Here is a 26,184-nt window from a genome sequence, read left to right on the forward strand (position 1 = left end):
GGGGGGGGGGGGTAAGGGCAAGGTTTAGAAGGGTAGGAGCAAGGAGCTACCAGTAAGCTTAGCAGGGCCAAGTGGAAGGGGCAGCTAAGAGTGCCGGTGAAGGGTGCACTCTGTTTGGCTAGTAAATGGTTTTTGTAATTGTACAGGTTTTATATGTTTAGGTTCCAGATTACCTGGAATTCATATCCAAGCCAATGGATTTTTCCACCATGAGACTGAAGCTGGAGTCCCATCTGTACCACACCTTGGAGGAATTTGAGGAGGACTTTAACCTTATAGTTACCAACTGTATGAAGTACAATGCTAAAGACACAATTTTCCACCGCGCAGCTGTCCGCTTGAGGGACCTGGGAGGGGCTGTCCTACGGCACGCCCGGCGGCAGGCAGAGAACATCGGCTATGACCATGAGGTGGGAACCCACCTACCTGAGTCACCCAAAATGGAGGACTTTTATCGCTTCTCCTGGGAGGACGGTGAGAAGCTTGGGGTGGCGGGGAAGCTAGTGGCTAAGCATTTGGGCTGGACTGGGCTGCGCTACCGCTGGCAGAGCTAGAGGGCCAGAGAAAATTCTTTGGGACAGTAAAAGCCAGTCGGATGATGGGGCATGTGTGGGGAAACAGGACTGGTTATGTACACTGTGTGTCTTGGTTTCAGGGTGGGGAGGGCCCTGGCTAGGGCTTGCCCTTTGCAGAACAGGAACCTCTTCAAGACCGAAAGATCAGTGCACTTAGCTCGTTTCAAAAGGTACAGGGACAGAAGGAGCACTTTGGAAAACTGGCTTAGGGAGCTGGAGCCTCCCCTAGGGCTTCCCCTCCCCTGTGTGGTTGGTGTACGGGGCTTGCATGCTGGTGTCTGTTGTCTTTTTGGGGGTGAGTAGGTTGGTAACAGAAACACTGAATCACCTGAGCTCAGAGCATTGATCCTCGGGGCTTTCTGCTCTGCTGTAGCAGCCAGACAGTCACCCAGGCAAGGGAATTTCTGCCTCTGACCCCTTCCAAGAAGCCTATTCTTGACTGTGAGCTGCTTCCTGCAGATGCTTCCCACATTCTGATCTTGCCCAATTGGCTCCCCTCTGTGCAGTGGTATTGCCAGGGCTGAGGCTCTACAATGACTCTGCTAGAAGCTCCGGTCCCAGGCATTTCAGGAGAGTGTATCTCATCCAGAGGACTCAGCTCCTTCCCCTTGCCCTCGGCCGTGCTGGTCCTTCAGCCCCCTCTGTCCTCCCTTCTCCCTGGCAGTGGACAACATCCTCCTCCCAGAGAACCGGGCTCACCTATCCCTGGAGGTGCAGCTGAAGGAGCTTCTGGAGAAGCTGGACCTGGTGAGCACGATGCGATCCAGTGGGGCTCGGACCCGCCGTGTTCGCCTGCTGCGGCGGGAGATCAACACCCTCCGGCAAAAGCTGGCACAGCAGCAGCCAAACAAGATGGTGCCCAATGGGGAGTTGCCACCAGGGCCCCGGGAGGAGGTGGACGTGGTGGAGAAGGCCCTGCATGGAGAGGAAGAGGAGGATGGGGAGAAAGGTGAGAGGTGTGCACAGGCAGGGCCAAGTGTTGTTATGGTTTCTGGCAGGGAAGGGCCAGACAACTCCCTACTGTTTCCCAGCTTTTGGGTGGATGCCTGTGAGCCCACCATTAGAGCTTCATTTTTGTGTCTTGAGACTCTGGCAGCAGTTGAATTGCCAGGACCCCTGGAAGCGTAACACCTGAAGCTGTTGTGAAGTTACCTTAGCGTGTGTAGAAGATCTGAGAACAGGTTTTGATGTTGAGGTAAGAGGCTTGTGAGGAAGCTCAGCACAGGGCAGAGAGGCCAGGGCAGGAAGCATGCTGGATTCAGTGTCAGGAATGCACTCCAATCTCACCTCTACTGCTTAGAACTTGGTGTGGTCTTGGATAAGTCTCTTTCTGGGCCTCAGTTTTCTCATGTGTAAAACATGTAGGTTGAATTAGATGATCCTTTGAAGTTCTAAACCTATAATCCTGTGATTTCTAAGCCAGGACACCTGAATTGTAGTCCTGCTTATGCCACTGACCTGCTCTGGACTGGACAAGTCATTTCCCTTCTTTGGACTTCTGCTGCTTCCTCTGTAAAATGAGGAGGCCGGGCTAGATTGTCCGTCTCCAAGTTCCTTTTGAAATGTAACCCTGTATAGGCCCTATCCTGAAGAAGAGTCTAATTTTCAAGTTGCTTCCAGGAAGACTATGTTTAGAGACTTTAGGTATTTAGTGAATAGAGCTGCTTTCCATTTCTTTTTCCCAGTTGGGAAAGGTGTCTTGGCACACCTGGGGATTCAGTCTGAAGTTGGGTTTTGAGAGTGTTTGTCACTCAGAAGCTGGATGGATTGGTATGATGAACTTTAGTTTCTTTGGGGTCTGGTGCTGTATCAGATGGGCAGGGGTCAAACTTATGGAGAAGGTCCCATTAGATCTGAGATGTGGCAGAGAGAATGATAGGGTAGCCTGAAGCTTAGTGATAGGGTTTTGGGCTTGGGAGTCAAGAAGCTCCAGTTTTGATTCCACTGCCTTTCTTTGTGATCCTGGACGAGTCACATAAGTGTGTTTCAGCATCTGTAAAACAAAGATCTTTAACACTCCTCCTCCTTCCCTCACATGGGTGAAGCAAGATGGAATCACAGATAAGAAAGCACTTGGATCAAATCAGAGGAAATACGCTATGTAATATCAGAACTACAACCAGCTTAGTTGATAAACTTAAAACCTTCCTTATTCCCTTTAAGTCTATTTTAGGATGATTTCTGAGGCTTGATAAGTCTTAGGAAATAGTGTGCTTTCATTCCTTTAGGTTAATGAATTGAGGGGTTTTTTTCTTTTTTTGGGGGGGGAGTGACTTTTTCTAAAATGTTCAAGCAGATTCTTTTTCTTTCTAGCAGATGACACCAAGCCTCCTCATCCCCCAACTCTGGAGCCTACAGGGCCAGCACCTTCCATCTCTGATCTGGATTCCCTCCAGGACCCTCCAACTTTGAAACCTATCAGTGAGAGCAAAATCCCAATAAGGCTTTCAAAATACGGGAAGGTGGAGGATGAGATCTTGGACAAGGTCCCATCACAACGAGGGAGCCAGCCCTTCCAGCACCTGCTGAGTGACAATGGCCTTAACAGACTGTCCCTTCCAGCCCTTGAGATGTCCACTATGCCCCCCCTTAGTGGTGTGGGCCGCCGTACCTCTGTCCTTTTCAAAAAGGCCAAGAATGGGGTTAAACTTCAAAGAAGCTCTGATGGGGCCCTTGAGAATGGAGAGGACCACAATCTGATGGACCTGCCTGCTTCCCCGGCCAGCCCTGAAGGCGAGAGGCAAGCTCAGAAGCGACCACAGAGCAGGAGTTGCAGCGAGAGTGATGGGGAGAAATCCCCTCAGCAGGTGGAAGAGACAGGTGACCTAACCTGTGGCTCCGCGTGCTGCTGCTTGTGCTTCAGGGAATAAGGAGTGTCTTAATGTCTGCTTCTGCTTGTCAGCTGGCCAGTTGTACTATCCTTGTGGGCAGGCTCAGAATGCTCCAGTAGTCACTTACCTCCTTAATAAGCCCTGTGGAAGCCAGTTAGTTGTTTGAGGGTCAGGCAACCCAAACTGGTTTTCCATGCTACTAGTAACCAAGAGATTCAGTCAGTCAACCAGCAGTTACTTGTTCGTTTCCTAATCTCTGTCGAGTCTGACCTAGGCACAGTGGGGCTACAGAGTACATGTTTACAATATAGGAGCTCAAATCTAACAGCTTGTTGGTAGCCAAGATGTGTGAACATTAAAATGATGGTATAAGGCAGTGTACGATTATGTGCCGAATGAGGTGTTCAGATGCACTTGGTGAAAGGAGGCAGATGGCATGGAGTAGTTAGGGAATACTTGGTTGAGGTGGTGAGACTTGAACTGGGCCTCCAAAGATGGGTAGAGTTTGCCTGGGTACAGTGCTTTCTAGGCTTCTGAGGGTGAGAGTGAGCATGGTTGTGTGCTGAAGGCAGTGATGAAATCAGGGCTGAGTGGAATGTAGGCTACTGGGGAATAGTTTTAGCAAGAGTGGACTAATAGGATGGATCCTGAATAGGGATGTTTACTCTCGTTTGTATGGAGGTGGGGGAGGGTTGCTTGGAGAATAGAGTTGATTGGCATGTTTTTAATCTTTTCTGTCCCTCCCCTATCCTTTTGGATAAGAGCAGAGCTTTCTTGGTCTTTCCTCTTTCCTTGCTATTGGGGAGGGAGTTTTCTCTGGAGATTTAATTAGCCACACTCTGTCTCAACATCTAGCTCCCTTTTTAGCCTAAGGGCATATAATGGACTTTCAGGTTCTAGCGTTTTCCTCACTCCCCCTTGAGGTAGGGTAGTACAAATGTTATCATCCTCAATTTATCAACAAAAGACCTTGAAACTGAAAGAGAACAAGCCTTGAGTCTGAGATTCAAAGCCAGGAAAACCTTGAAATCCAGTTTGAGGAGCTTAGGCTTGATGGTATTTGGGGAAAGTCTTGGATTGTTAGGGTGAAGTATTGGTGGGAGGAGGGGTGGAAAATGTTCTTAAATCCTTTGGTTTGGGCCCCCTTCCCCACCCCTCACCCCCATTTCCCCATCAACCAGATGGTATATCCTTCACCTGTTTTCCTTCTCTTCCAACTGTATCTATCATTTCTTTATCCAGAATTGTATGTATGCATAGTCTCTGTAGAATTTGTTAACCATTGAGACCAACCCTCAGCTAAAGGATCCTGCTTTAGGGGATTAGCTATTAAATTTAATGTCCATTCTGAGAGACTCTGGGTGTATATGGGTGATAAGCAATTTTTAGAATCTATTCATTTCATTGCCTGATATATGCCAGTAAGTAGTAGTAATAAGAATAATAATGCTTTATATTTGAATTACACCTACTTGATTCTCACTGCAACCTTAAGAAGTGGGCACTATCAGTGTTACTCCTATTCAGCATATAGGACACAGAAGCATAGTTATCTTTGCTAAGATGACGCAGGTATGGCCAGACACAAAATAACAGCCTAAGTCTTTTGGCCATGTGTTTTACCCACAATTTGAGATATGGATGATGTGTGTCTGACAGAACTTAAGTGGGGATGCCTATTCATTGCACTGTCACTGAAATTACCTGGGGCTCTGTTGTCAGACAGTTGAACCACAGAGATGAAGATCATTTTCGTGATCTGGTATGCCCTGATAAAAATTTCAATTCCTCCAAAAGAGCTCCCTGCTATAAATAGACCTCTTCTCATTCATACTTAATCTGGTCCCTACAAGATAAGGATTCTTTCTGTTTCATAAATGGGGGAACCAAGATTGAGAGAAGAGAGGAAAAAGACTTAACTATCATATATGGGTTGCCAGAACTGAGATTAAAACTCAGAAATTCTGACTTTCAGCACAGAATAGGTACATTATAATTGTAGTATGGGACGTTTAGTTTTTTTTTTTGGATCACCTATCTTCTGTGTCTTTCGAACTTTGCTGGGTATTTCAGGGCTGTTCTTTTCCTAGCTTCTTCCTAACTCCTAACTGTCCCTCTCCCAAGAGAATGAGATTGGCTGTTTCCAGCAGTGTGTTGTGTAAGGGGTGTGAATGTTTATCTGGGACAGCAAGGAGGGTGGGCTCCCAGAAAGGCAGAGAAAGCTCTCTGATGGTCACCTAGGCTTCAAATGAGAAGCAGAGCTTGGACTCATGTGAGAATTATGAGGGTGGGAAAGCTTCAGTTTTTGCCTTTGCATTCAAATGATGGCCTATATAGACCGTGTTCTCTTTAAAGTGAAATGTAGGAGGGTAAATGTTTCGGGGAGGAAATGAGAATTCTTGTTTGCTGGTCAAAACCATCAGCCTTTAAAAAAAAAAATCCTCACCTTGCCAAGATATATTCAGTCACCGACATAGTGCAGCCCTGGTCACTAAGCTCACTTGAATAGCTGCTACCATCTCCCTCCACTATGCCCTGAACTAGTGGTGTGTGTTGGGAATTTTAATTTATGCACTATAGCTCACTGTGTGTTTGTGTGTGTATGTGTGTGTGTGTCCGTCCTTGGCAGGAGTCACCAACGGCTTTGGGAAGCACACAGAAAGTGGGTCTGATTCAGAATGTAGTTCTGGTCTTGGTGGTGGCCTGGCATTTGAAACTTGCAGGTAAGGACTTTAATCCCTAAATCCTCATCTTTTTGTCTCTTGCCCCTTCCCTTCAGCCTCTGTGCAATAACAGGTTGATTTTCCATTGTGGTTCTCATTTTTTTATTTTTTGTTTTTGCTCTCTTTTCTCCTTAGCTCTTGTTTTTAGGGCTTCATGGGGTGTTTCCATGGTCCCAAAGATCTTGGTCCCTGTGGCTTCAGGCCACTCTTCTGGGGAGGGAAAGTAGAAAAGTATGGTAGTAACAACTGACCGAGAGCCAAGTGGACAAAATAACATTTCAGTCAAGGGCTCAAATGGGAGACACATACTCAAAACAGAAAGCTGGATGCTCTGGAAGGTGACTTCTTCCTTCTTTTTACACTTCAAACTCTTTCCCCAGCTGTTGACAGAAGGGTGATGGTCTTTGAAGGGTGAGTGATTTTATTGTTAGAAAGGGTGCTTATGAGGACTTTTGAAATGTCTTTCAAAGGTCTCAAGCTTCTCTGTTTTTCCACTAAACTTGAAGGAACCTTAGATATTACGTAGTTCTGGGACCTAGAGAAGTAAAATGATTTTTTCCAGGTTTACACAGGTAATAAAGAGCCAACTTCAGAGCTGGACCCAGTTGGACCCAGACCTTCTAGTTCTAAATCCAGTGCTCAGTGAATAGGCAGAAATAATACTACATTTTCCTTGATGGCAAGAGCTCTGACACTGGTCATTAAGGTCTTCAAAGTATTTTCTAGCTCTGTGATCCTCTAGGTCTTTATTGAACATCTACTGTGTAACCAGTGCTGAACAAAGCACAGGGAGAAAAGGGAGCAGGGGAGAATATAAGATCAGGAAGGAAAAAGAAGCTCCCAGAAATTGATCTCTGCATTTCTCCCTTTGGTTACAGAATGGTACATAGATAACAAAGTCCTGTGATCCTGACTTGTCTTTGAGGTATTAAGGAAGAAGCCACCTTCATTGTTTTGAACCTGGGTTCCCACTGGTACTAATAATTGCATTGGATACTGGGCTTCCTTCCACAGTGGAATTTCAGAGTTTAGAGAAATTAAAAAACTTCTGTAATTTTTTGGCTAGCTGTAGTACATAAAAGGGCAGCTAGATGGTGCAGTGGGTAGAGTGCTGGGCCTGGAGTCAGGAACACTCCTCTTTTTTTGAGTTCAAATCTGGCCTCAGACACTTACTAACTCTGTGACTCTGGGCAAGTCACTTCATCCTGTTTGCCTCAGTTTCTTCATCTGTAAAATCTGGAGAAGGAAATGACAAGCTATTCTAGTATCTTTGCCAAGAAAATCCCAAATGGGGTCACGAAAAGTTGGACACGAATGAAAAATGACTGAACAACAACAGTACATAAAAAGAAAGCCTTTGAATGCACCTTAAAGTAACAGAAACCTAGACTTTGCAAAGAAATTTGTTCTTCTGGTGTGGCCAAGTGAATTGAATTGGCAGGCTGATTTTTAAACCCTACTGGACAGTTGATTGTTAATCCCCATGGAGGTTTCTAGGATGAGAGATTTTACAGTCCCAGTTGTTTCATTTATTGCCTGTGTGACTTTGGGCAAGTTACTTCCCCTCTCTGTGCCACAATTTCCTTTAAAATTAGAGACTTTGACTAGTTTTAAAACTATGATTCTACAGTTCTCTGACCAGACTGGCTAAAGAGCAAGAGGATCATCATCCCTTGATGATCTGACCACTTGATGATGAATTCTTTGACCACAGCAACAAAAAAACAAAAGAACACAAAATGACCCTCATCCTTAGGGGTCCTATTCTGCTTTCTGTAGTGATAGTGGCAAAGTGGCATAAAAGAGGCAGAGGATCCTAAATATCATAAATTTTAGATTATCTGTAAATGTTAATAATTTGTATTCTAATTGCAAAACTTATCTAAGGACCACAAAGTGGAACAAAGTAACTCCTGGAAGAACTGAATTATCAAGATTGCCATTCCAGCTTCAATGAAACTCAAAGGCAAAAAAGAAGTTACTAGCTAAATGTAAAGCTCAATCCACAAGTATTTCTTAAGTATCTGCTATGTGCTAGGCATCATACCAGATTGTGGAGAAATACAAAAAGCCCACAGTCCCTGCCGTAAAGGAGGATAGCTCATAGGCTCTTCTTGGAGAGGCAAATAAAGCAATTATAGGAAAGTTGGTTTTATTGTGTGTGTAAGAGCTACAGGAGCTGAGAATATTTGGCCATCTGATTGCATTTTCCACGAAAAGCATTTGCAAAAGGTCGCCATGTAACTAATTGTAGCTCAGGTAAACTAGCCAAATTAAATCAACACAAACAGGATATTCCCAAAGTTTTTAAACTTTTGTAGCTTAAAATTGCACTAAGACTTTAAACACACCCTATATATGAATACTCTGTGATGTCAGTGCAAAGGTGGGTAGGAGCAGCATGGTGAAAAATATATTGGAAAAAAATGGCTCAAGAATAAAACAAAGAGTCCAAAGATTTGTTGGCAGAAGCTCATGTCCATGAAGAGAGAGAAGTGGAAGGCTCTGGACATGGTATATACCAACTAACCACAAAAAATGAAAAGATGAGTTAAACATCTGATTGCCGATGTGGAATCTCCATGTTCTGAATCTGTTATCTCTGTAATTACTCCACCAGCTTGTCAGAGTGAAGATCAAAACTGGTACCAAACTAAAAGAAATAATAAAAAAATAAGAAAATATGGCATGCAATTGAGACAAATCTAACCTGACCTACTTAAACTGACACCAAGAAATGGGAAATGGATAAATGAATAAACATTCACATATTATTATTTCCTAAAGAAGTTTAACTGTGCAAGTAAATTGACACACTGGAGACCCAAAACAGCCTTATAAATTATTTCAGCCAGCAAACACTTGATCCTCCTTGCTAAATGGAGAGAGATGGCAGCCAAGGATAGCAGCAATTTATAAACCCATTTGAAAAATTTAATAAAGGAGGGAAGACAGTAGATATTTATTAATAATATCACCTCTTTATGAGGAAGAATTAGTAGAGGGAAAACAACTTTTCAAAAAGTTTGGTAACAAAGAGACCAAACTAATTATGATCACTACAAGGGTATTTAAGGATGAAACTGGAAGGACAACAAACAAATGAAAAATGGGAAAGCTCTGGAAATATTTTAAACTCTTTTCTCCATCAGTAACAGTAGAACTGCCACATTTGGCCTCAACATTACAGCCTTCATGTGCTGCATGAAGAAGTAGAAATGACACTAAAAAAACAAAGATAGAAAGAACGATGTACTAGAGTAAGTATATTCAGGGGAGGTCTTTTCTGGAGGTGATAAAATTTTGAGGAGTTGAATTTTCACCGTGTCTGAAAGAGAGGAGAGCACCAAAGCTTTGGGAGAAAAAAATTGGACTTTACTGTTGTCAAAGTAATGTCACTAGGAAAATATTTTAAAAATTGAATTTTAATTTTTTCAATTAACAAAAATCTTTTCTCTCCACATCTCTTCTTCATTTGAAAAAAAAATATGAAACTCTTATCCTGTATGCATAATTGAGCAAAACAAATTTCTGTATTGCCCATATCCAGAAATATATATATCTCAATCTGTACCATGAGGTCATTATCTGTCTGTCAAGAGTTAGATAACATATTTCATCATGGGTGCTGTGGAATCAAGGTTTGACCAAGAAAATATTAATGAATACCAATCTATTTTCTCATCTTTGTAAATATTTTTATTTATTTATCTTTTCAAACACTTATTTATTTATTTATTTTTGTTTTCGACATTTACTTCCACAAGATTTTGAGTTCCAGATTTTCACCCAATCTCACCCCTCCCCCCACCCCAAGATGGCATGCATTCTAAATACCCCTTCCCCATGTCTGCTAATTTACCTGTAGGGCCGGGTGGATTTCTGTCCCATTTCCTGTATTTCTTATTGTAAATATTTTTATGAAAAATCTACACACATACACACAAACACACACACACCAAGGTCATCTTTGAGAAAGGAATAAGGAGACTTTCACAAATGATAGTCTATAGCAATCATACAGTTGACATAGGTGGAAAGAATACAAGATCTCATTGGGTTTGACAGTGAAACATTTAATTTGATACAACAAAATTCTGCCTAAAAAATTCTTCTCTTAAAATGCATATCTGAAAATTCAACAATATTCTTTGAAAGATATATCAGCTTTGGTGACCGTCTGATTATAACAAGAGACACATGAAACAGGGAGAGGTCTACTCAATAAAATTGTTTGCTACCCTTGTGAAGGATGTCCCCTGAAGAATCCAAGTAAAAGAGGGATTCCCTAAAGATGGAGAGGTCTGCTAGATGCTCTTTTTGTGGATGATGGACTACAGACGGTGTCAAGTCCTAGAACCTCGTAGAGCATCATCAATGGGATCTGTAACCACTATAAAAGTTTGTCTTCACTATCCGTGCTGGAGCAACCAAGTGATTGAAGAATATCTATTGTCCAGCCTAGGTTATACTTGGAGGGACAACTCGTAGAGCTGTTTTATTAGTATGGGAGGGCTTCATGTGTGTATATTTCACAAAAATTTAAAAATTGTGTTTTATATGTACAGATACTTAATGGACTAGCTCAATCAGAAAACTGCCTCTGACTTTTGTTAAATGGGATTAGGAATCCTAATCTCAGTTTCACTTAACGAAATGAAATAACAAATTGCTTAGAATATTAGTAGTTGGATTAGAAATTACTTTTTGTTTCTATGTTTGTAATAGCCCTTAAAGACAAATGTCCTTGTACTGACTAATTGCATATACTGTGAGGTAGACCTAGTTCTTGATTCCCATTGCAGGATAATTCCACCTGTCCACAAGATATAAGAAACGATTTTTTATTCTGGATAGAACTTAATGAGCAGTACAACTGGTTTGAAAACACAACAAACTTTGAGCCTCTTTTTGCAAAGACAATGCAGATGAGTTGTGCTTCCCTTTCCTATTTTGTAACAAATGGGTTAACAATACCAAATACCAAGAACCTAGATCATAATTGTTTTCAGTTTCTCAGTTTAGAGAGTTCTTGATGAACATCATGCAACTCATCTTCCAATCAAAGACCTCCCAAAAGTTCTGGGATGTCTGTTTATTTTCTTCAGCATCTGTTCTAAAAGACTTCACTTTATAGTTTTGATTTTAAGCCTCCTTCATCAGGACTCTCTCAGTGACAGTCACATTCTAATGAATGAATGAGGCATTTATTACTTACTATATGCAAAGTACTGTTTAGCACTGGGGACACAAATAGAAAATTAATACAATACCTGCTTTCCGGGAGCTCACATTCTAGTGGGGAAAAAAGACATGGAGGTTTCAGCTGCAAGTCAGTTGGAAAAGTCCTATAGTCCTTAGGGTGTAGCAGCAAAACAGATGGTGTTGTCTCTTCTTTAATGTCATTTTGTTATAAAAATCATCAGTTGTTGATGTTGAACCATTTGATGGTGCTAAAGACTTTGGTGACAAGAACTTTCTTTTTGGATCTTCAGTACGTGTAACTCTAGCACCTTTAAGAGCAGTTGCCAGACTATATCTCCAAAGGAGTTTCTTCCTAGGACTGATGACTTTGGGCACTGGGTCATTAGTGCCCAAACAGCATTGCTATTCCCAAGGTTCTTGGGTTCAGGGTCCTGGACTAACTCCATTAGGGTTTGAGGGGAGATGGTGAATTGACCTGCTTGGCCTTTCCTGCCTTCCATATCTCTCCCAGGGTGCCTTGCTATTTTAGCTAGGCTCATGTACCCGCCCTTTGTGTGGCAGTTGGTTGACTCTTGGTGGGAATGGCTGGTGCCTTCTCCACAGGAGTTGCCTTCCCTGATGATGGCTGTAAGGTTCAGCTGGGATGAGAGCAGGACCAGTGGTCTGTGGAGATGCTTGTACTCCCAGGGTTCTTTGTCTTTGTCTGCCTGTTGGTGATAGGATAGTCAGTAGTTGTGGCTGAAGTGACTTTACCTTGTTGGTTTTTAACCTTTCTCTTCTCTTGCCATTCAGATTCCACTGCCTATAGGCTGTTGCTGAGATGTATGCTCTTCTTTTTCTACATATTTCTTAAATTGCATTGACCTTCGGGCTTATTTGTCAATTGATTATTCTCACCTTTCCATGTAGAGAATGATTTTTTCCATTTATCTGCATTAGCAGTAGCTTGATTCTTGGAAGTGCTGCTGTAAGGTTTTCATTGTTCTTCCTCCCTCAGAGTTTGCAACTCAGTCTTTCATTTCTTCACATTAGTAGCATTCTCAGACACAGTGAAAATTTGGGGCCTGTCATGTTCCTTCTTTTTGGCCTTCTCTCCCTGGCAAACTCTATTGAAGAAAAGGAAAAGCAACAGGCTGAAGAATGCACACTTGTTGAAACACAAGGTGTTGTTTTTTTTTTTTTTTCCCTGCCTTGCTTGGTAGCACAGTGTGCTCTTCCATGCCTTGAAGGAAAGCCACAAAAGTAGGTTACACAGGAAAAACTACTTACTGAGGAACCTAGAGTTAAAGAAATACAAAGAAGTCTTCTTTCCATACAAAATATGTACTCCTAGGGGAACTACACTGTTCCCAGAAATTCTGCAATACTGGGTTGCTGTGTGAAATGGTTGGATCCAGCTCATGTTCTCTTTCTTCATTCTGAAAATCTATTTAATATATTTTCCTTGGTTAGAGGATGTAAGAAATGTGAAACTTAAAAGAATGGTTATTTCTTTATTGTGATAAATGTTTGAAATCTTGACCAAAAATCTAAGAAGTGATTGTGTATATTTTATATAGATGTAAAAATATTTGTTAAATACGTTTGTATATATAAAATACATGTGTGTGAGAGTATATGTGTTGGATAGATGCTGTATTTTGGAAAATGAGTTGGGTCCAGAGTTGAAGAAGATGCAAAGTTTTTAATGCCTCTTAAGGTTCTCCCTGAAACCAAGGCCCATCTTTTTAATCCCAATATTCCTTCAAGGATTAGGTGTGTCTGTGTACTACAAATTGAAGAATCCAAATTGAAGCACAAGGTGACCATCCTAAAAGGTGTGGGTGCACCCCATTACCAATGAAGAGATGTGCAAGCGGGGTGGCCTAAAGGATACCATTGAAAGAGAACTGATCAATAATTGATGTGCTCAGTTGGTATCCCCATAATGTCAGAGATGTAGAGCAAGGCGCTAGGTTTGATGAGTGGACTCTCTGTGGACAGCTGGAGAATGTGGCCTAAAATAACAGGATAGGTCAGCAGGGATGGGTTGTGATCTTTGTTGATGGAGGGAATATCCATATCAGTGAGATCACAGATCTATCACAATGTCTAAGTTATCCTCTCCTGATAATGAAGGATGTGAAAGTGACAGGAGAGGGTTAGAATGGATGTTTTATGTGTCTTTCCAGATGGCTTTTTAGTGAGCTGTCATGTTACCTCACCTGGTCCCATTTGCAAGGTGATCGTAGGGAAGCGGTCTGATTGTGAGACAGAAGTTTTTTGGCACGTGAATCTAAATGACCTTAATTTTAGCGTAAACAATGAATCCTGGTCCTTAAAGGAATCTGATTCATTCAGCTAATAACAGTTAGCATTTATATAGCACTTAAAGATTTGCAAAGTGCTTTACAAGTATTACCTCATTTGATCTACACAGTAACCCTGGGAAGGTAGGTGCTGTTATTATCCTCATGTGACAGATTGAGGTAGAAATTGAGGTAGACAGAGATCAAGTGATTTGCCCAGGGTCCCACAACTAGTAAGGGTCTAGGCCAAAACTTGAACTCAGGGCTTCCTGACTCCAGATCCCTCAGGATATCTACTGCACCACTTATCCACAATATATTTACTTTATGTTATTTCTTAAATATCATACTTAGAATTATAGACCAATTAATGTCAGGAGTTGGAAGAAATCTTGGGAATTAGGTAGACCAAACCTCTCATTTTTATGGATCAGACAATTGGCCTAAAAATGGGAAATGATTTGCTCGAGTCATATAACTAAAGGAAAGTGGTGGGGATGGAATTTGAACCCTCAACTCGTCTCTTGACTCAAAGCCAGTGTTCTTTTCATCATTCCACATTGCCTCTTAGTTGAGTTTTACCCAGCCGTTCTGGATAAATTGGAATTTTATTTAGCATTTCCCCAAGAAATCTATATTTTCGTCTGCAAGTATTTTGTTGACCTGCTTTTTAGCTTTAAAAAAGCCAGTCTTATTAAAGCAGAATATCTTCAATTTCTTTTTGAAATCTGAAAACTCACCTATACTTTTATTTTCACCCACTGTTAAACAGAAAATAACTTGAACAGCAACAGTTCTAGTTACTCAGCAAGAACAATGAGACTCTAGAATGGGAAACTAGAGGAGGCCGTGGAATCATCACCTTTTCATTTGTTGGGAAAGGTTTTGTGTGTGTGTCTTGCCTAGAGACTGAGGAATGAACAGAATTATTTCTTGAGGTCCCTTCCAGGTCCACAGCTTCTTGTTTTGGATTCTCATGGATTTTAGGCATGTCAACCCTCCAGCAATTTTCTTGTAGTTCAGTGTGTTTCTGTGTAGAAGATTGGAATACATTAAGGAATGAATGTGGACTCACCTGTCAGAAGCATGAAACACCTTAATTGTTGCTTTGTCATGGTTTTGCTTGCTGTCTTTGCTCTTGTCTACACAGTGGTCTGACTCCTCCAAAACGAAGCCGTGGGAAACCAGCTCTTTCTCGAGTCCCTTTTCTGGAAGGTGTAAATGGAGACTCAGACTACAGCAGCTCAGGTGAGACCAGTCAGCTTCTGTGGTGGCGGGCTTTTCTGAGGGCCCATGTTGCTGTATGTACCTTGGGAAATCAGCCACCTAAACTTCATTCTTCCACTTTGGAGAGAAGTATCCTTCTCATTGCAGTACAACCAGCTCTCCAGCTCATCATGATTTGGGAAAAGAGAGTAGAGCATATACAATTCCATGTCAGGATCTCCAAATTAAATTTTAGCCAGTGCTTTCAACTCCTTCCTTATCCTGTTTGAACTACCAAGTAGTAGGTGTCTCTGTTAGCACATTTGAAGAGGGGCATTGACAAGGTAGAGCTCTTCAGAGAAAGAAAACCAAAATGCTGAGGGTTCTGAAAGCTACAGGAAGTTGAAGGAACTGATGTTTAGCCTGGAAAAGATAAGCCTTAGGTGGGAATATGGTTGTAGTGCTCAAATTTTTGATGATTTGTCACATGGAAGAAGGATTAGATTATTCTGCTTAGCCCCAAAGAACAAAACTAGGACCAATAAGTGGACATTGCAGGGAAGGCAGATTTTAGCTTGACATAGGAAGTACTTCCTAACAATTAGTGGTCCCTGAAAGGACTGAACTGCCTTGGGAGGTAGTTCCTATTACAAGAGCTGTGGCTTCAGGGAAAGGTTTGCATTCATTAATCCCTAAGGTCCTTTCTACTCCCTCAGTCTTTGATTCCGTCAAAACTTTTAAGCAAATTCCTCAAAAAGAATAAAAAAGGGTAGTTTTGTATGTCCCCCTTACCTTAAAGCAGAGAGTTCAGATGGCCAAAAGGTGAGGAGCAGAAGTAGGAAAGATCTAAAAAAAAAATGACCCTCTTCTCCGGAGCTTTGCTTCATTTCCTTGTTGAATGTGAGCTTGCACTACTTATAGAAGTGGGAAGTGAGAAAGAACCTGTCCTTTCCACATGTGATAACTGCATTGTCATAGCACAATGGGAGTTAAACGTATCCTTTGCTTTCTTTAGGGTTTCTTTTCCAACAACCTGATGCCAGTATGTATGGACAGGATGTGCAAATAATAATGTATGGCATGACCTGGCAATAAGCTCTCCCTGCCCTAGACACAAACACCAACTTCTGGCTTGCTTGGCCTGGTCCTACCCTGCAGCAGCCACTTGAGCTATAGGTTTTACTCCCTGGGGAGAAGGGCAGGGTGTTGCCATACCTAGAGTCATTTTGCAAGTCAATTTGGTGCCTCCTACACAGGCTTCTATCTCCTGGCAACACCCAGCCACTGCTGTGAACATTTTGCAGATAAAGAGTTGCTGAGCCACTGTACTGATGAGAATCCAGACTGGGATCATGGAGTGGGGGGAATGGAGAGGTTGCTTAGCTTTTCCAGTAAGCCTTTTCTTTTCCCTGCAGTGGTGAAACAATTAAATTCTCCCTGACCAATTGAGGCACCTTTGTGGGTGGTTTACTGAGTTGGGCTGGGTCTCAGACTTTAAAAGAATTTCTTTTAATAAAGAACTTCTGGGGAGGGGAGAAATCTTGCTTGTAAACTCCCAGGCCCCACGGGCCACCTCAGAGGTTGGGGATGGGGTGTTAGTACGGAATCTGAGTGTCATTTTGAGTCAGCTGTCTCTGCCCCTTCTCTTCAACCCTACCCCCACCCCCCAGGCAGAAGCCTCTTGATGCCTTTGGAAGATAATGCAGACCTGGAGCCCTTAGAGCTGGTGTGGGCCAAGTGCCGAGGCTATCCTTCCTACCCTGCCTTGGTAAGTCCCTGTCCCAGGTTCTTTCTTCCTTTGGGGTTTTTATCTCATAAAAATAGCTGTGACTTGGGACTTTAGTCACCAAAGAAAGCTTGTACTCTAGTCTGGAGTGCCTCAGACTATTAAAGTGTTCATTTTGGGACACTTATGAAGTGAGCTCAGAGGCTTTTGTGTTTCATTGTCTGGGCATTTCCTCCAGCAGGGATTTTGTGCTCTGCTTCTTGCTAAACATGATAACCTCTTGCATGTTCTCCACTATTCAAAGCTCTTCCACCAGCAGTACTGGGAATTAAGTAGGGCAGATGAAAAAAAAAACAGGTATGTTTTCAGAGAAGTAAAGTGATCTACTTTGAATGTCCCAAAGCAAGAGAGTGGCCAAGGCAGGATCAAAACCTCTGATTCCAACACTTAGCAGAGTGCCTGGCACGTAGTAGGCACTTACCAAATGTTGATTGGTTTCTAGTTCAGACTTCTCTGGCTGCAGAGCCAAGCATAGAATGAGAAATTTAGAGTATTTGTGTCAGGTACAGAATTATTATTTTGCATCTATTTTTATAACTGTGACTACTAGGGGGTCCAGGATTAGAGGAGAGTGAGGTGTGGGCAGGGCCGAACAGAGCTTAGAGCCAAAGGCCTTATAATAAGGCTTCCAAAACTCATGACATTTGAAGAATGGGCTTGAAGATTAGTGAATTCATGGAAGATGAAAAAGGGCCAATATATACTTAGCTTCTTAAGAAGTTTGAAAAGACGACATAGGAATAGCAGATTTTCCCTTTTTGCTTATGTGCTTGGAACAGATTTTTGAGCTAACCATTTGCAAGTTCTCTAAGTGCCGTCAAAGTAACTCACTTATTTTGGTGTGTAAACCAAAGAGTGCAGAGCACACGTTCTCCTGTGATCTTTAATGAGGACAAAATATGTGAGGACTTCTAATATAAACCAGTAGTCTAAATTACGTCCTGTCATCTGGTGTCTACTCACATTGGGGCTCAGCTGATTGCCCCCCAGTCTGGGAAGAGTGGCTTGGAATGAACACCCAGCTGGGCGTGTGTCCAGTCGTCCTAAGAGTAATTGTTGCTGGTCTCCTCTTAGGGGAGGCTTTATCTGTTTTCAGGTCTATATCTTAAGAGGAATTTAAGAGAGAGTGGCAAAGATCCAGAGGTGAGTGAGGAGCAATTTATGAGAAAAGATTAGTCTCTGGAGCTTTTCTCAGTCAGGTTATACAAGTCCCTGTTGGCTTATTGTACAGAGAATAATGGCCAGCTGTTCTCAGTCTCTGGAGGTAGCTGAACAGTGAGTAAGGAGGAGGTGACTGTGGCAGCAGCAGCAGTGACTGGACTGGTGTACTGAAAACAGCTTGAGAGGACAAGACTAGGAGGGATGGTTCTGTCACTGAGTAGCTGTGTGACAAGCCCATCACCTCGCATCTGCTGTCTGAGTCTCCATTTGCTCTTCTGTTAAATGGGGAGCTACTTCAGGGTAAACTTTAAAAAAAAAACCAAACAACCAGATATGAGAGAGCCTTGAGAAGTTGAAAAACGCCAAACAAACCTAAGGGATTGTTGCTGTGATGATGCTAGGGTTAGGACCAATGTAACAATGAGCTTTTAAAGTCTGATTCTTGGGGAGGTGGGGAGGATAAGATGTCTGCACATCTATTAAGTGTCTCCTGTGTGCCAGGCTCTGTATTAGGCATTGGGATACAAAAAACAAAAATAAAAACAGCCCCTGCCCTTGAGGAGGATCTTACATTATGTTAGGGGGATTTCCAGTGACTCATTTCTTTGTGTTGACTCTGTTCCTAACAACCTCCTTTCTATTAGCCCTCTGATCCTCAACCCTATAAACTGGACTTTCTGTGTGAGCAAATAAAGTCCTCTTTTGGAGCCCCAAATGTCTTCTGTCCATAATGTTGTTTTGGCCAAAATTGTTGAGGTTATTGAGGTCAAAGCAATTGAGGCCCTTAACAGGGAAGACTGTGATATACTGATGTAGGTGACTATATGTCTATGAAATATACTTCTCATGATAGTGCTACCTCAAATGTAGCATTAACCCTTCGTCTCCTGACACATAGCCACCCACCTCTGCTACATAAACAAGACCTTAATGCATCTGAGATGCCTCAGCTCACGAGGGCATCTAAAATGAATTATGATAATTTAAAAAGTAAAAAGGACAGAAAAAGAGACTGGTACTGACTCTCTTTGCTCAAATGAATGAATATAAGAAATGAAGAGGACAGCTTGTTTACCTCACATCATCAAGAGCAGTCTCATTCAGTTATGACCCCCCACATTAAGGAACTTCCCCAAAATGTCCCTTTGTATTGTATGGAATACTTCTTAGGGAGCAGGCTTGAGCCCAGGGGTTCAAGGGAGGTTTAGAATGATGAGCAGTCTAAGAAGGAATTTACTCAGGATTCCCTTTCTAGGGCAATGAGAATAGGAGAGATAAAATCCCTAAGGCCTCTGTAAGTGTAGTTGTGAGCAGAGGTTAAAACTCTTTGAAGGACAGCTTTGGAGTTGAATGACTAAGAGCTTCATCCCTTGTATGAGAAAATTTGCTGATTCCATTTCTCTACTTACTGGGGTAGCATTTGTTTTTTGATTCTTACCAGATTATTGATCCCAAGATGCCCCGTGAGGGCCTTCTGCACAACGGTGTGCCTATTCCTGTCCCACCACTGGATGTGCTAAAGCTGGGGGAGCAGAAGCAAGTGGAGGCTGGAGAGAAACTCTTCCTTGTCCTCTTCTTTGACAACAAGCGGACCTGGTGAGTAGGTACTCGTGGTCTTCTATCTCCCACTTCTCCAGTAGATTTTCCCTGCCTCTTTTCCCCTGACACTTGATTTCCAAAGAGGTGAGATTGGTCGACTAGTTAAATGCCTTAGACATTTTGAATTTAGAGTCTGGGGTACTTTTCGTAGGGTGCTATTCATGGGCCTGAATGATCTTTTCTCTTAGCTTTTGGAAACTGGCTTAGTAGTGATGAACTGGGCATTCAGCCTCTGTCCCATCCTCATTGCCTTAGTGACTAGAAAAACAGGAGGGAGGCTATGAACTGATTGTTATGAGCGACTTAATCTTTTTTGGTGCCAGCTGGAGGTGCCACCTTCTTGTCCTTTTGACACTCTTGAGTCTCTTTGTTGTTTTAGCTACCTGATTCCTGTAGTACTGTGGAGCCTGCAAACCCTAGGGATGGCTCTGCTTGTCAGAACTAGGGGCAGATGAACCTTTTAAGCTAGCTAGGCTTGGCTAGATGGGCCTGCGGTTGTGGGCATTAACAACCCTTCAAGCAGATCTAATCCCCTAAAGGCCTTGGGAACAAGCTAGGATCAATTGTCTCCAATCCCTCACCACTGGACACACATCACTTATCACTCTGGCCATTTTTTGTTTTTAATTTTGTTTTTTGGAAACCTTTTGAGACACCCTTCAGGGTTTGTTTTTATTTCATCTCAGTCAAGGTTCTGTCTCTCACCATATCCTATCCTTTTGCTCTCACTCTGGCTTTGTGAGGCTTAACTTCTCTGTCCTGCTTTCCTGGGATTGGGGCTCTAGATTAGAAATGATATGAGAAGTATGAAGGGAGATGACTGAGAAACCAACCATTGATGGCCATGGGAGCATTAATTAGCAAAGATAATTCATAATGATAGATACTCTTTTAAAAAAATGGTGCACAGGGCAGCTAGGTGGCCCAGTGGATAGAGCACCGGCCCTGGAGTCAGGAGGACCTGAGTTCAAATCTGGTCTCAGACCAGACACTTGACATAACTTACTAGCTGTGTGACCTTGGGCAAGTCACTTAACCCCAATTGCCTCGCCAAATAAATAAATTAAAAAAAGTGATGCCCTTCTTCCAAATTAAAAAGGACTTGGAGGGAATATCCATTAAGGTACCTGCTTGTGGCCTGGGCTTCCTGGTAAGCAGGGCTGGTCTTGTTTTTGGGTTGCAGGCAGTGGCTTCCTCGGGACAAAGTCCTTCCCCTAGGAGTAGAAGACACCGTGGACAAATTGAAGATGCTGGAGGGCCGCAAGACCAGCATTCGCAAGTCTGTGCAAGTGGCCTATGACCGTGCCATGATCCACTTGAGCCGGGTTCGGGGCCACCATCCTTTTGTCACCTCTGGTTACCTGTAAGGGAGTGGGACGTGGCCTGCCTGCCTTTGCCTCTGATCCTGGAGTGGGGAACCCTGCCCTCCCTGTGGTGGGACGAACGGCAGACAGCCTCTCCCTGGTGCTGTGGAGGATAGGGGGCTGGAGCCTGAAGAGTCCATGGAGAAACGTCCTGTTGTGGACAGCAGCATGACTCCCATGGTCGGCCCTATCATGTGCCAAAAATTCCTAGCTGAGTTCCTTCAGAGGATGATTTCCTGAAGAGCCAGCTAGAGGCAGGGACAGAAGCTGGGATGTGGGCCCTGCTGTGGAGGATGGCTCCTGAGCTCGACAGCCCAGGGGCTGCTACCCCCCCCCCCCCAGTACACCTCAGATTGGGCAAGGATCTGATCTTGACCCCAGAGGTGCTGTAGATACACTAGGGTCCCATGGAGAATCTTGCTGAGCCCATCTTGTGCATCCCCTCTCTGCTGCTCACTCACTATCACTTCTTCTGTAAGATTTCCTCTCTCCCCTTTTTTCTCTCACTTGCTCACACTTTTGCTCCTTTGCTTACTCTCTTGTGCCAAATTGATAGAAATTCTCACCAAACTAAATTATTTTTTAAAGTCCCAGTTTCCCTGTAGATCTGGCTGCTATAAGGGCAGGGTCACCAGGTGTGGCCCTTTCCAGGACACCAGGACAGAAACTAGTAAAACATCTGTAATACCAACATCCACCCCCGGGAAACAGAATCAGGAAATAGACATTGCCTCGGGGTTAGACTTCATTAATTTGGTCCCTAAGAGTGCAGGTGTCTCAGCATCCTGTGGGGTTTTTTTTTTTCCCTGGGGTAACTGAGGCATAGACAAGGCTGCAGTGATAGATGTCTCCATTTTCCAACTTTATGGCTGAAGAACAGCATGATAGGGAAGGACCCTTCCCTCCTCAGACACTGGATGTCATTAGTGTTTGAAAGTTTCTTGTTGCCCTCCGGCTGTGTCTGACCTGATACTCCCTTCCCCTTTTCCCAGTCACCTCTTTCCTCTCTTTTCACCTACTTTGTCCTCCATTGTGGGTAAGGTCCCTGCTTGCTGGGCCCTCAAGTTGTGCCAGCAGTACCTCTTGTCCCTCTCCTCCTCTTCACAGCCTTGCTCCTCCCTGTTACTCGTACAGCAGAACCCTCAGGTGGAGGGGAGGATAAAACCCTGCAACAAAAAAAAACAAAAAACCTTTCATTTCAGTATCTCCTTCACCTCCCTAACCCCTAAAAAACTGTGAACTGGGAATGTCAACCAGAAGTGTTGATATCTGTTCTCTTCTGCCCTCAGTCCCCAGTTGTTTCCCCCCTACACTCTAGCACCAAAGTCACAGGGCCTGGTTGCAGACCACCAAGCACTGCGTTGCTTTTTAACCTGTTGTTCTTTTTTTTAATTGTTTTAAATTTTTCATAGGGGAATTTTGGATGAAATGAAATCCTGGGGGGAGATCACTGCCATTTCTACTCAGTCGACTTTTTAAAAGGGAAGAAAACAAACAAAATACCCACCCACCACTACTTATACGTTTGGGACATGAGCCAGAGTTTAAGGGTAAACCAACAGAGCAGGTCCGTACCATTGAAAGGATGGCTGGGGTTTGGGTTTTTTGTAAAATAATATGATGCCTAGAGCCGTGTGGATAGGGAAAGATGTGATGTACATAGTTGTAAGATATTGTTCTAAATTATTCAGGCCTATTGTTTCCCTTCTTGAAAGTCCCCCCCGCCCCTGCCCGTCCACTCCCAACCCCCAATTGTGTGGCTGGGTCTTTTAAACTCACACAGTGAGTGCCATTTTATTGAAAGGAGCCAATGCTTTCCCCCAGGTAGTTGATCAGCTGTGGACTTTGTGACCTGTGTCTAAACCTGTGTTTTAAGATCTTGGGGCTTTCTCCCCTGCCCCTTTCTCTGTCTCTCTGTCTCTTTCTCTTTTTTAAAATGATCTTTTAGAATGGGAATTGGCTGAGATCCTGCTGTGGCACCGGGCCCATGCGTCACTGTCGAGTCTGCTGTGAAGAAGCACACGATGCTCTATTTATTGTAGAAAGTGACTTTATTTGCTTTCTAGAATTGTTTATATCAGATGGTATAAGAGAGGTAATTAAAAAAAAGAAAAATCTATGCTTGTAAAGAAGACAAAAGTTAATTTTACCTACTATAATATGACTGTCTGAAACTTTTTTTTCTCCCTGAGAAATAAATGTTCTAATGGACAGCAATAGCTGTGTGGTGCTTGTTGCAATTGATGTCTCACTCTCCCTAGCCTTTCCCATGGACAACCCAGTAGAGACAGTTCCCTCCAATGGGAGGTGCTTTCCTGTCCAAGAAAATAGTTCTCCAGCAAGGCCTAGACTTCACCTGATCCATGCCAAATGATTTGAGTTGGAGGTGTCTTACCTAAGCCTTCCCTAGGAGGGCAAACTTAGGTACTCTGAGTAAAGAGAGAACTTAGACTCCCAGGAGGATCTTGCATTTTCCTGCTAATCAGATTTCTAGACTTACTTTCCCTACCTCTGGTTCCTCTAGCTATTTTTTCCCCTGGTGGCAGCCATAAAGCCAGGTTGAGTCCTGCTGTTTGCTTCTGGGGACAGGTAGAAGGAAAGACTGATAGAAGTTGGAATTCTTTCCCATAAAGCTCCCTATTCTTTCGTGGTCCTATTGGGAAACTACAGGAAGGAACTCTTTGTGCCCTACTCTATGGCCCAGGATCTCAGTCAGGGTGTCTAGTTCCCGTGTGTGCACGGCCATTCAGAGAAAAGGAAGAGATACATCACTTTTGTTGTCTATGATATCTGCCTTCTGAGAGTTTTGTTTTTTTTTAAAATCACTTTTCGTTTTGATGACCTTTTGTTGAGGAGGTGATCCTTGTTGAGTTCCCTCTAAACTCTGATTCTGACGCAGACTCTAGACCTAAGGGTGCTTACACCAGCCCAAATAGGGAGAAAACCAGGAATTGTTCTTCACTGTAGAAATAGGCTTGCAGGGTCTCAGAGAAGTGTAACTGTGGAGTCCTCACTGCAAGGTGAGAGCAAAGCTGGATTAAACGCAACCTGCTCACTCCTAGCCTACTTTGCTTCTAGTGACTGTCTTGTTTCTTGTAGTTCGTGATTTTCCTCAGGAAATAGTTCTCTTCTGGGGTCCCACCGCTAAATCTTGGGGACTTAATGACTGGGATAACCCCAGTTATTTTGGGGTAAAGCCTCACTATTTGACAAAAACTGCTGGGAAGATTGGAAAAGTCTGGCAAAAAACCAGGAATAGAATAGACCAACATCTCCCACTGTTTTCCAAGATAAAACAAGTGGATGTGTGACTTGGATGTAAAGGTGACATCATAAGCAAAGTAGAACAAAGAACACGTTTCCTTTCAAATCTGTGGATAGCAGTAGAGTTTATGACCAAGCAAGCAATAGAGAGAATCATGGAAAACAAAATGGGCAATTTTGATTTTATTAAATTAAAAAAGTTTTGTACAAATCTAATGCAGTTAAAATTAGAAGGGAAACAGGTAACGGGATAAAATCTTCACAAGTTTCTTTGCCAGAGGTATCTTATCCAAGATATTTAACAAACTGATTTAAATTTATAAGACTGAGTCATTTCCTAATAGATAAATGGTTAAAAGATACAGTCTTCAAAGAAAAAAAATCCAAACAATCCACAACTATGCAAAAGTGCTTCAAATCACTACCAATTAGAGAAATACAGATTAAGGCAACTCTGAGGTTCCACCTCACACCTATCAGATTGGCAAAGATGACCAAAGGAAAATGACAAATGTTAGAGGGGCTGGGGCAAATCAGATACACAGGTGCAGTGTTGGAGCTATGAATTAAATGTTCCAGCCATTGTGGAAAGCAATTTGGAACTATGCCTAGAGTTATTAAATTGTGTATACCCTTTGACAATTACTAGGCCTATACCCTGAAAGATACCAAACAAAGAGGGAAAGGGCCCACATGCACAAAAACGTATCAGCTCTTTAAAAAGTAGCATGAAACTGGAAACTAAGGGGGTAGCCACCTATTGGAGAATGCTAAAATTAAAGTGTATGTGCACAGTGGACTATGATATTGTGCCATAAGAAATGATGAAATGGATGGTTTCAGAGGAAACTGAGAAGACTTATGAGCTGATGTAGAATGAACTAGAACAATTTACGTGACAACATAAAGAAAAACAGCTTTCAAAGACTAGAACTCTCATCAATGCAATAAAAAACCATGAATCCAGAAGTCAAGACAAAAGGTCTTCCGTCTTCTGCCAGAGAAGTAATGGATTTAAAGTGCAGAATCGCATGTATTTTTGTTCATGGCCAATGTAAGGATTTGTTTAGCTTGACTACGAATATTTGTTATAAGGTTTTAAATTTGTTTTATTCAATTGGTGGAGAGAGAGAGGTGATAAAATATTTGCATAAATGATATTTTTTAAAGGAAAAAGATGAGGCAGAACCAAGATGGAAAAGGAGGGAGTAGGGAGGTCCTAGATGGTATATCAAGAAAGGAGGAAGTTATTACTAAGTCGGTATCCCAAAGAGATCATAAAAAGAAAAGGATCCACATGTACCAAAAATATTTCTAGCAGCTCTTTTTGTGGTGGCAAAGAATTGGAAATTGAGGGGATGCCCATCAATTGGGGAATGGACAAACAAGTTGTGGTATATGAATGTAATGGAATACTATTGTTCCATAAGAAATAATGAGCAGGCAGACTTCAGAAAAACCTGGAAAGACTTAATGAACCGACGCTGAGTAAAGTGAGCAGAACCAGGAGAATGTTGTGCACAGTAACAGCAACATTGTGTAATGACCAACTTTGATAGACTTAGTTCTTCAGATCAATGCAATAATCTAAGATAATTTCAAATGACTCATGATAGAAAATGCTATCCACATCCAGAGAAAGAACTATGGAATCTAAATGCAGATCGAAGCATACTGTTTTCTCTCTTTTTTTTTTCTTGTGGTTTTTCTCTTTTGTTCTGATTCTTCTTTCACAACATGACTAATGTGGAAATATGTTTAGTATGATTGTGCATGTATAGCCTATATCAGATTGCATGCTGTCTTGCTGAAGGGGGGGATGACTTAGAACTCAAAATCTTAGAAAAGTAAATGATGAAAACTAAAAATTAATTAAAAAAAGTAAAAGAAAGGAGAAAGTTCAGAAGCCAGTAGCCGGGGGGCGGAGCCAAGATGGTGGAGTAAAAGCAGTGACTTGCTTGAGCTCTCCCCCAACCCCCTTCAAATACCTGTAAAAAATGACTAAACAAATTGTAGAGCAGCAGAACCCACAAAAAAAGACAGAGTGAAACAAATTTCCAGCCCAAGACAACCTGGATGGTTGATGGGAAAGTGCTGTTGTGCTGGGCTGGGAGAGGAACGCAGTTCAGCATGGACTGCATAGGCAAAGACCAGGCCCCAGTGAACCTGGAGCATGCCTCAG

General features: G+C 42.6%; 1 protein-coding gene across 12 annotated transcripts in view; it reads left to right on the plus strand.

Annotated features, from left to right (window-relative positions):
* BRPF3 (bromodomain and PHD finger containing 3) overlaps nt 1-26,184 on the plus strand; it is a 52,126-nt gene that overhangs the window by 13,402 nt on the left and 12,540 nt on the right. For 5 of the 12 annotated variants that reach the window (XM_027876347.1, XM_027876345.1, XM_027876346.1 and 2 more), the window contains exons 6-12: nt 162-474; nt 1,240-1,524; nt 2,889-3,395; nt 6,036-6,129; nt 14,773-14,870; nt 16,499-16,596; nt 19,217-19,371. In XM_027876347.1, the coding sequence (XP_027732148.1) occupies nt 162-474; nt 1,240-1,524; nt 2,889-3,395; nt 6,036-6,129; nt 14,773-14,870; nt 16,499-16,596; nt 19,217-19,371 (1,550 nt within the window). Of the gene's footprint in view, nt 1-161; nt 475-1,239; nt 1,525-2,888; nt 3,396-6,035; nt 6,130-14,772; nt 14,871-16,498; nt 16,597-19,216; nt 19,372-20,557; nt 22,945-26,184 lie in introns of those variants that run through there. The other 7 variants (XM_027876343.1, XM_027876344.1, XM_027876341.1 and 4 more) reach the window with 7 other exon arrangements.

Source organism: Vombatus ursinus, unplaced genomic scaffold (assembly GCF_900497805.2).
Source record: "Vombatus ursinus unplaced genomic scaffold, bare-nosed wombat genome assembly UNPS02014811.1, whole genome shotgun sequence".
Lineage (NCBI taxonomy): Eukaryota > Metazoa > Chordata > Mammalia > Diprotodontia > Vombatidae > Vombatus > Vombatus ursinus.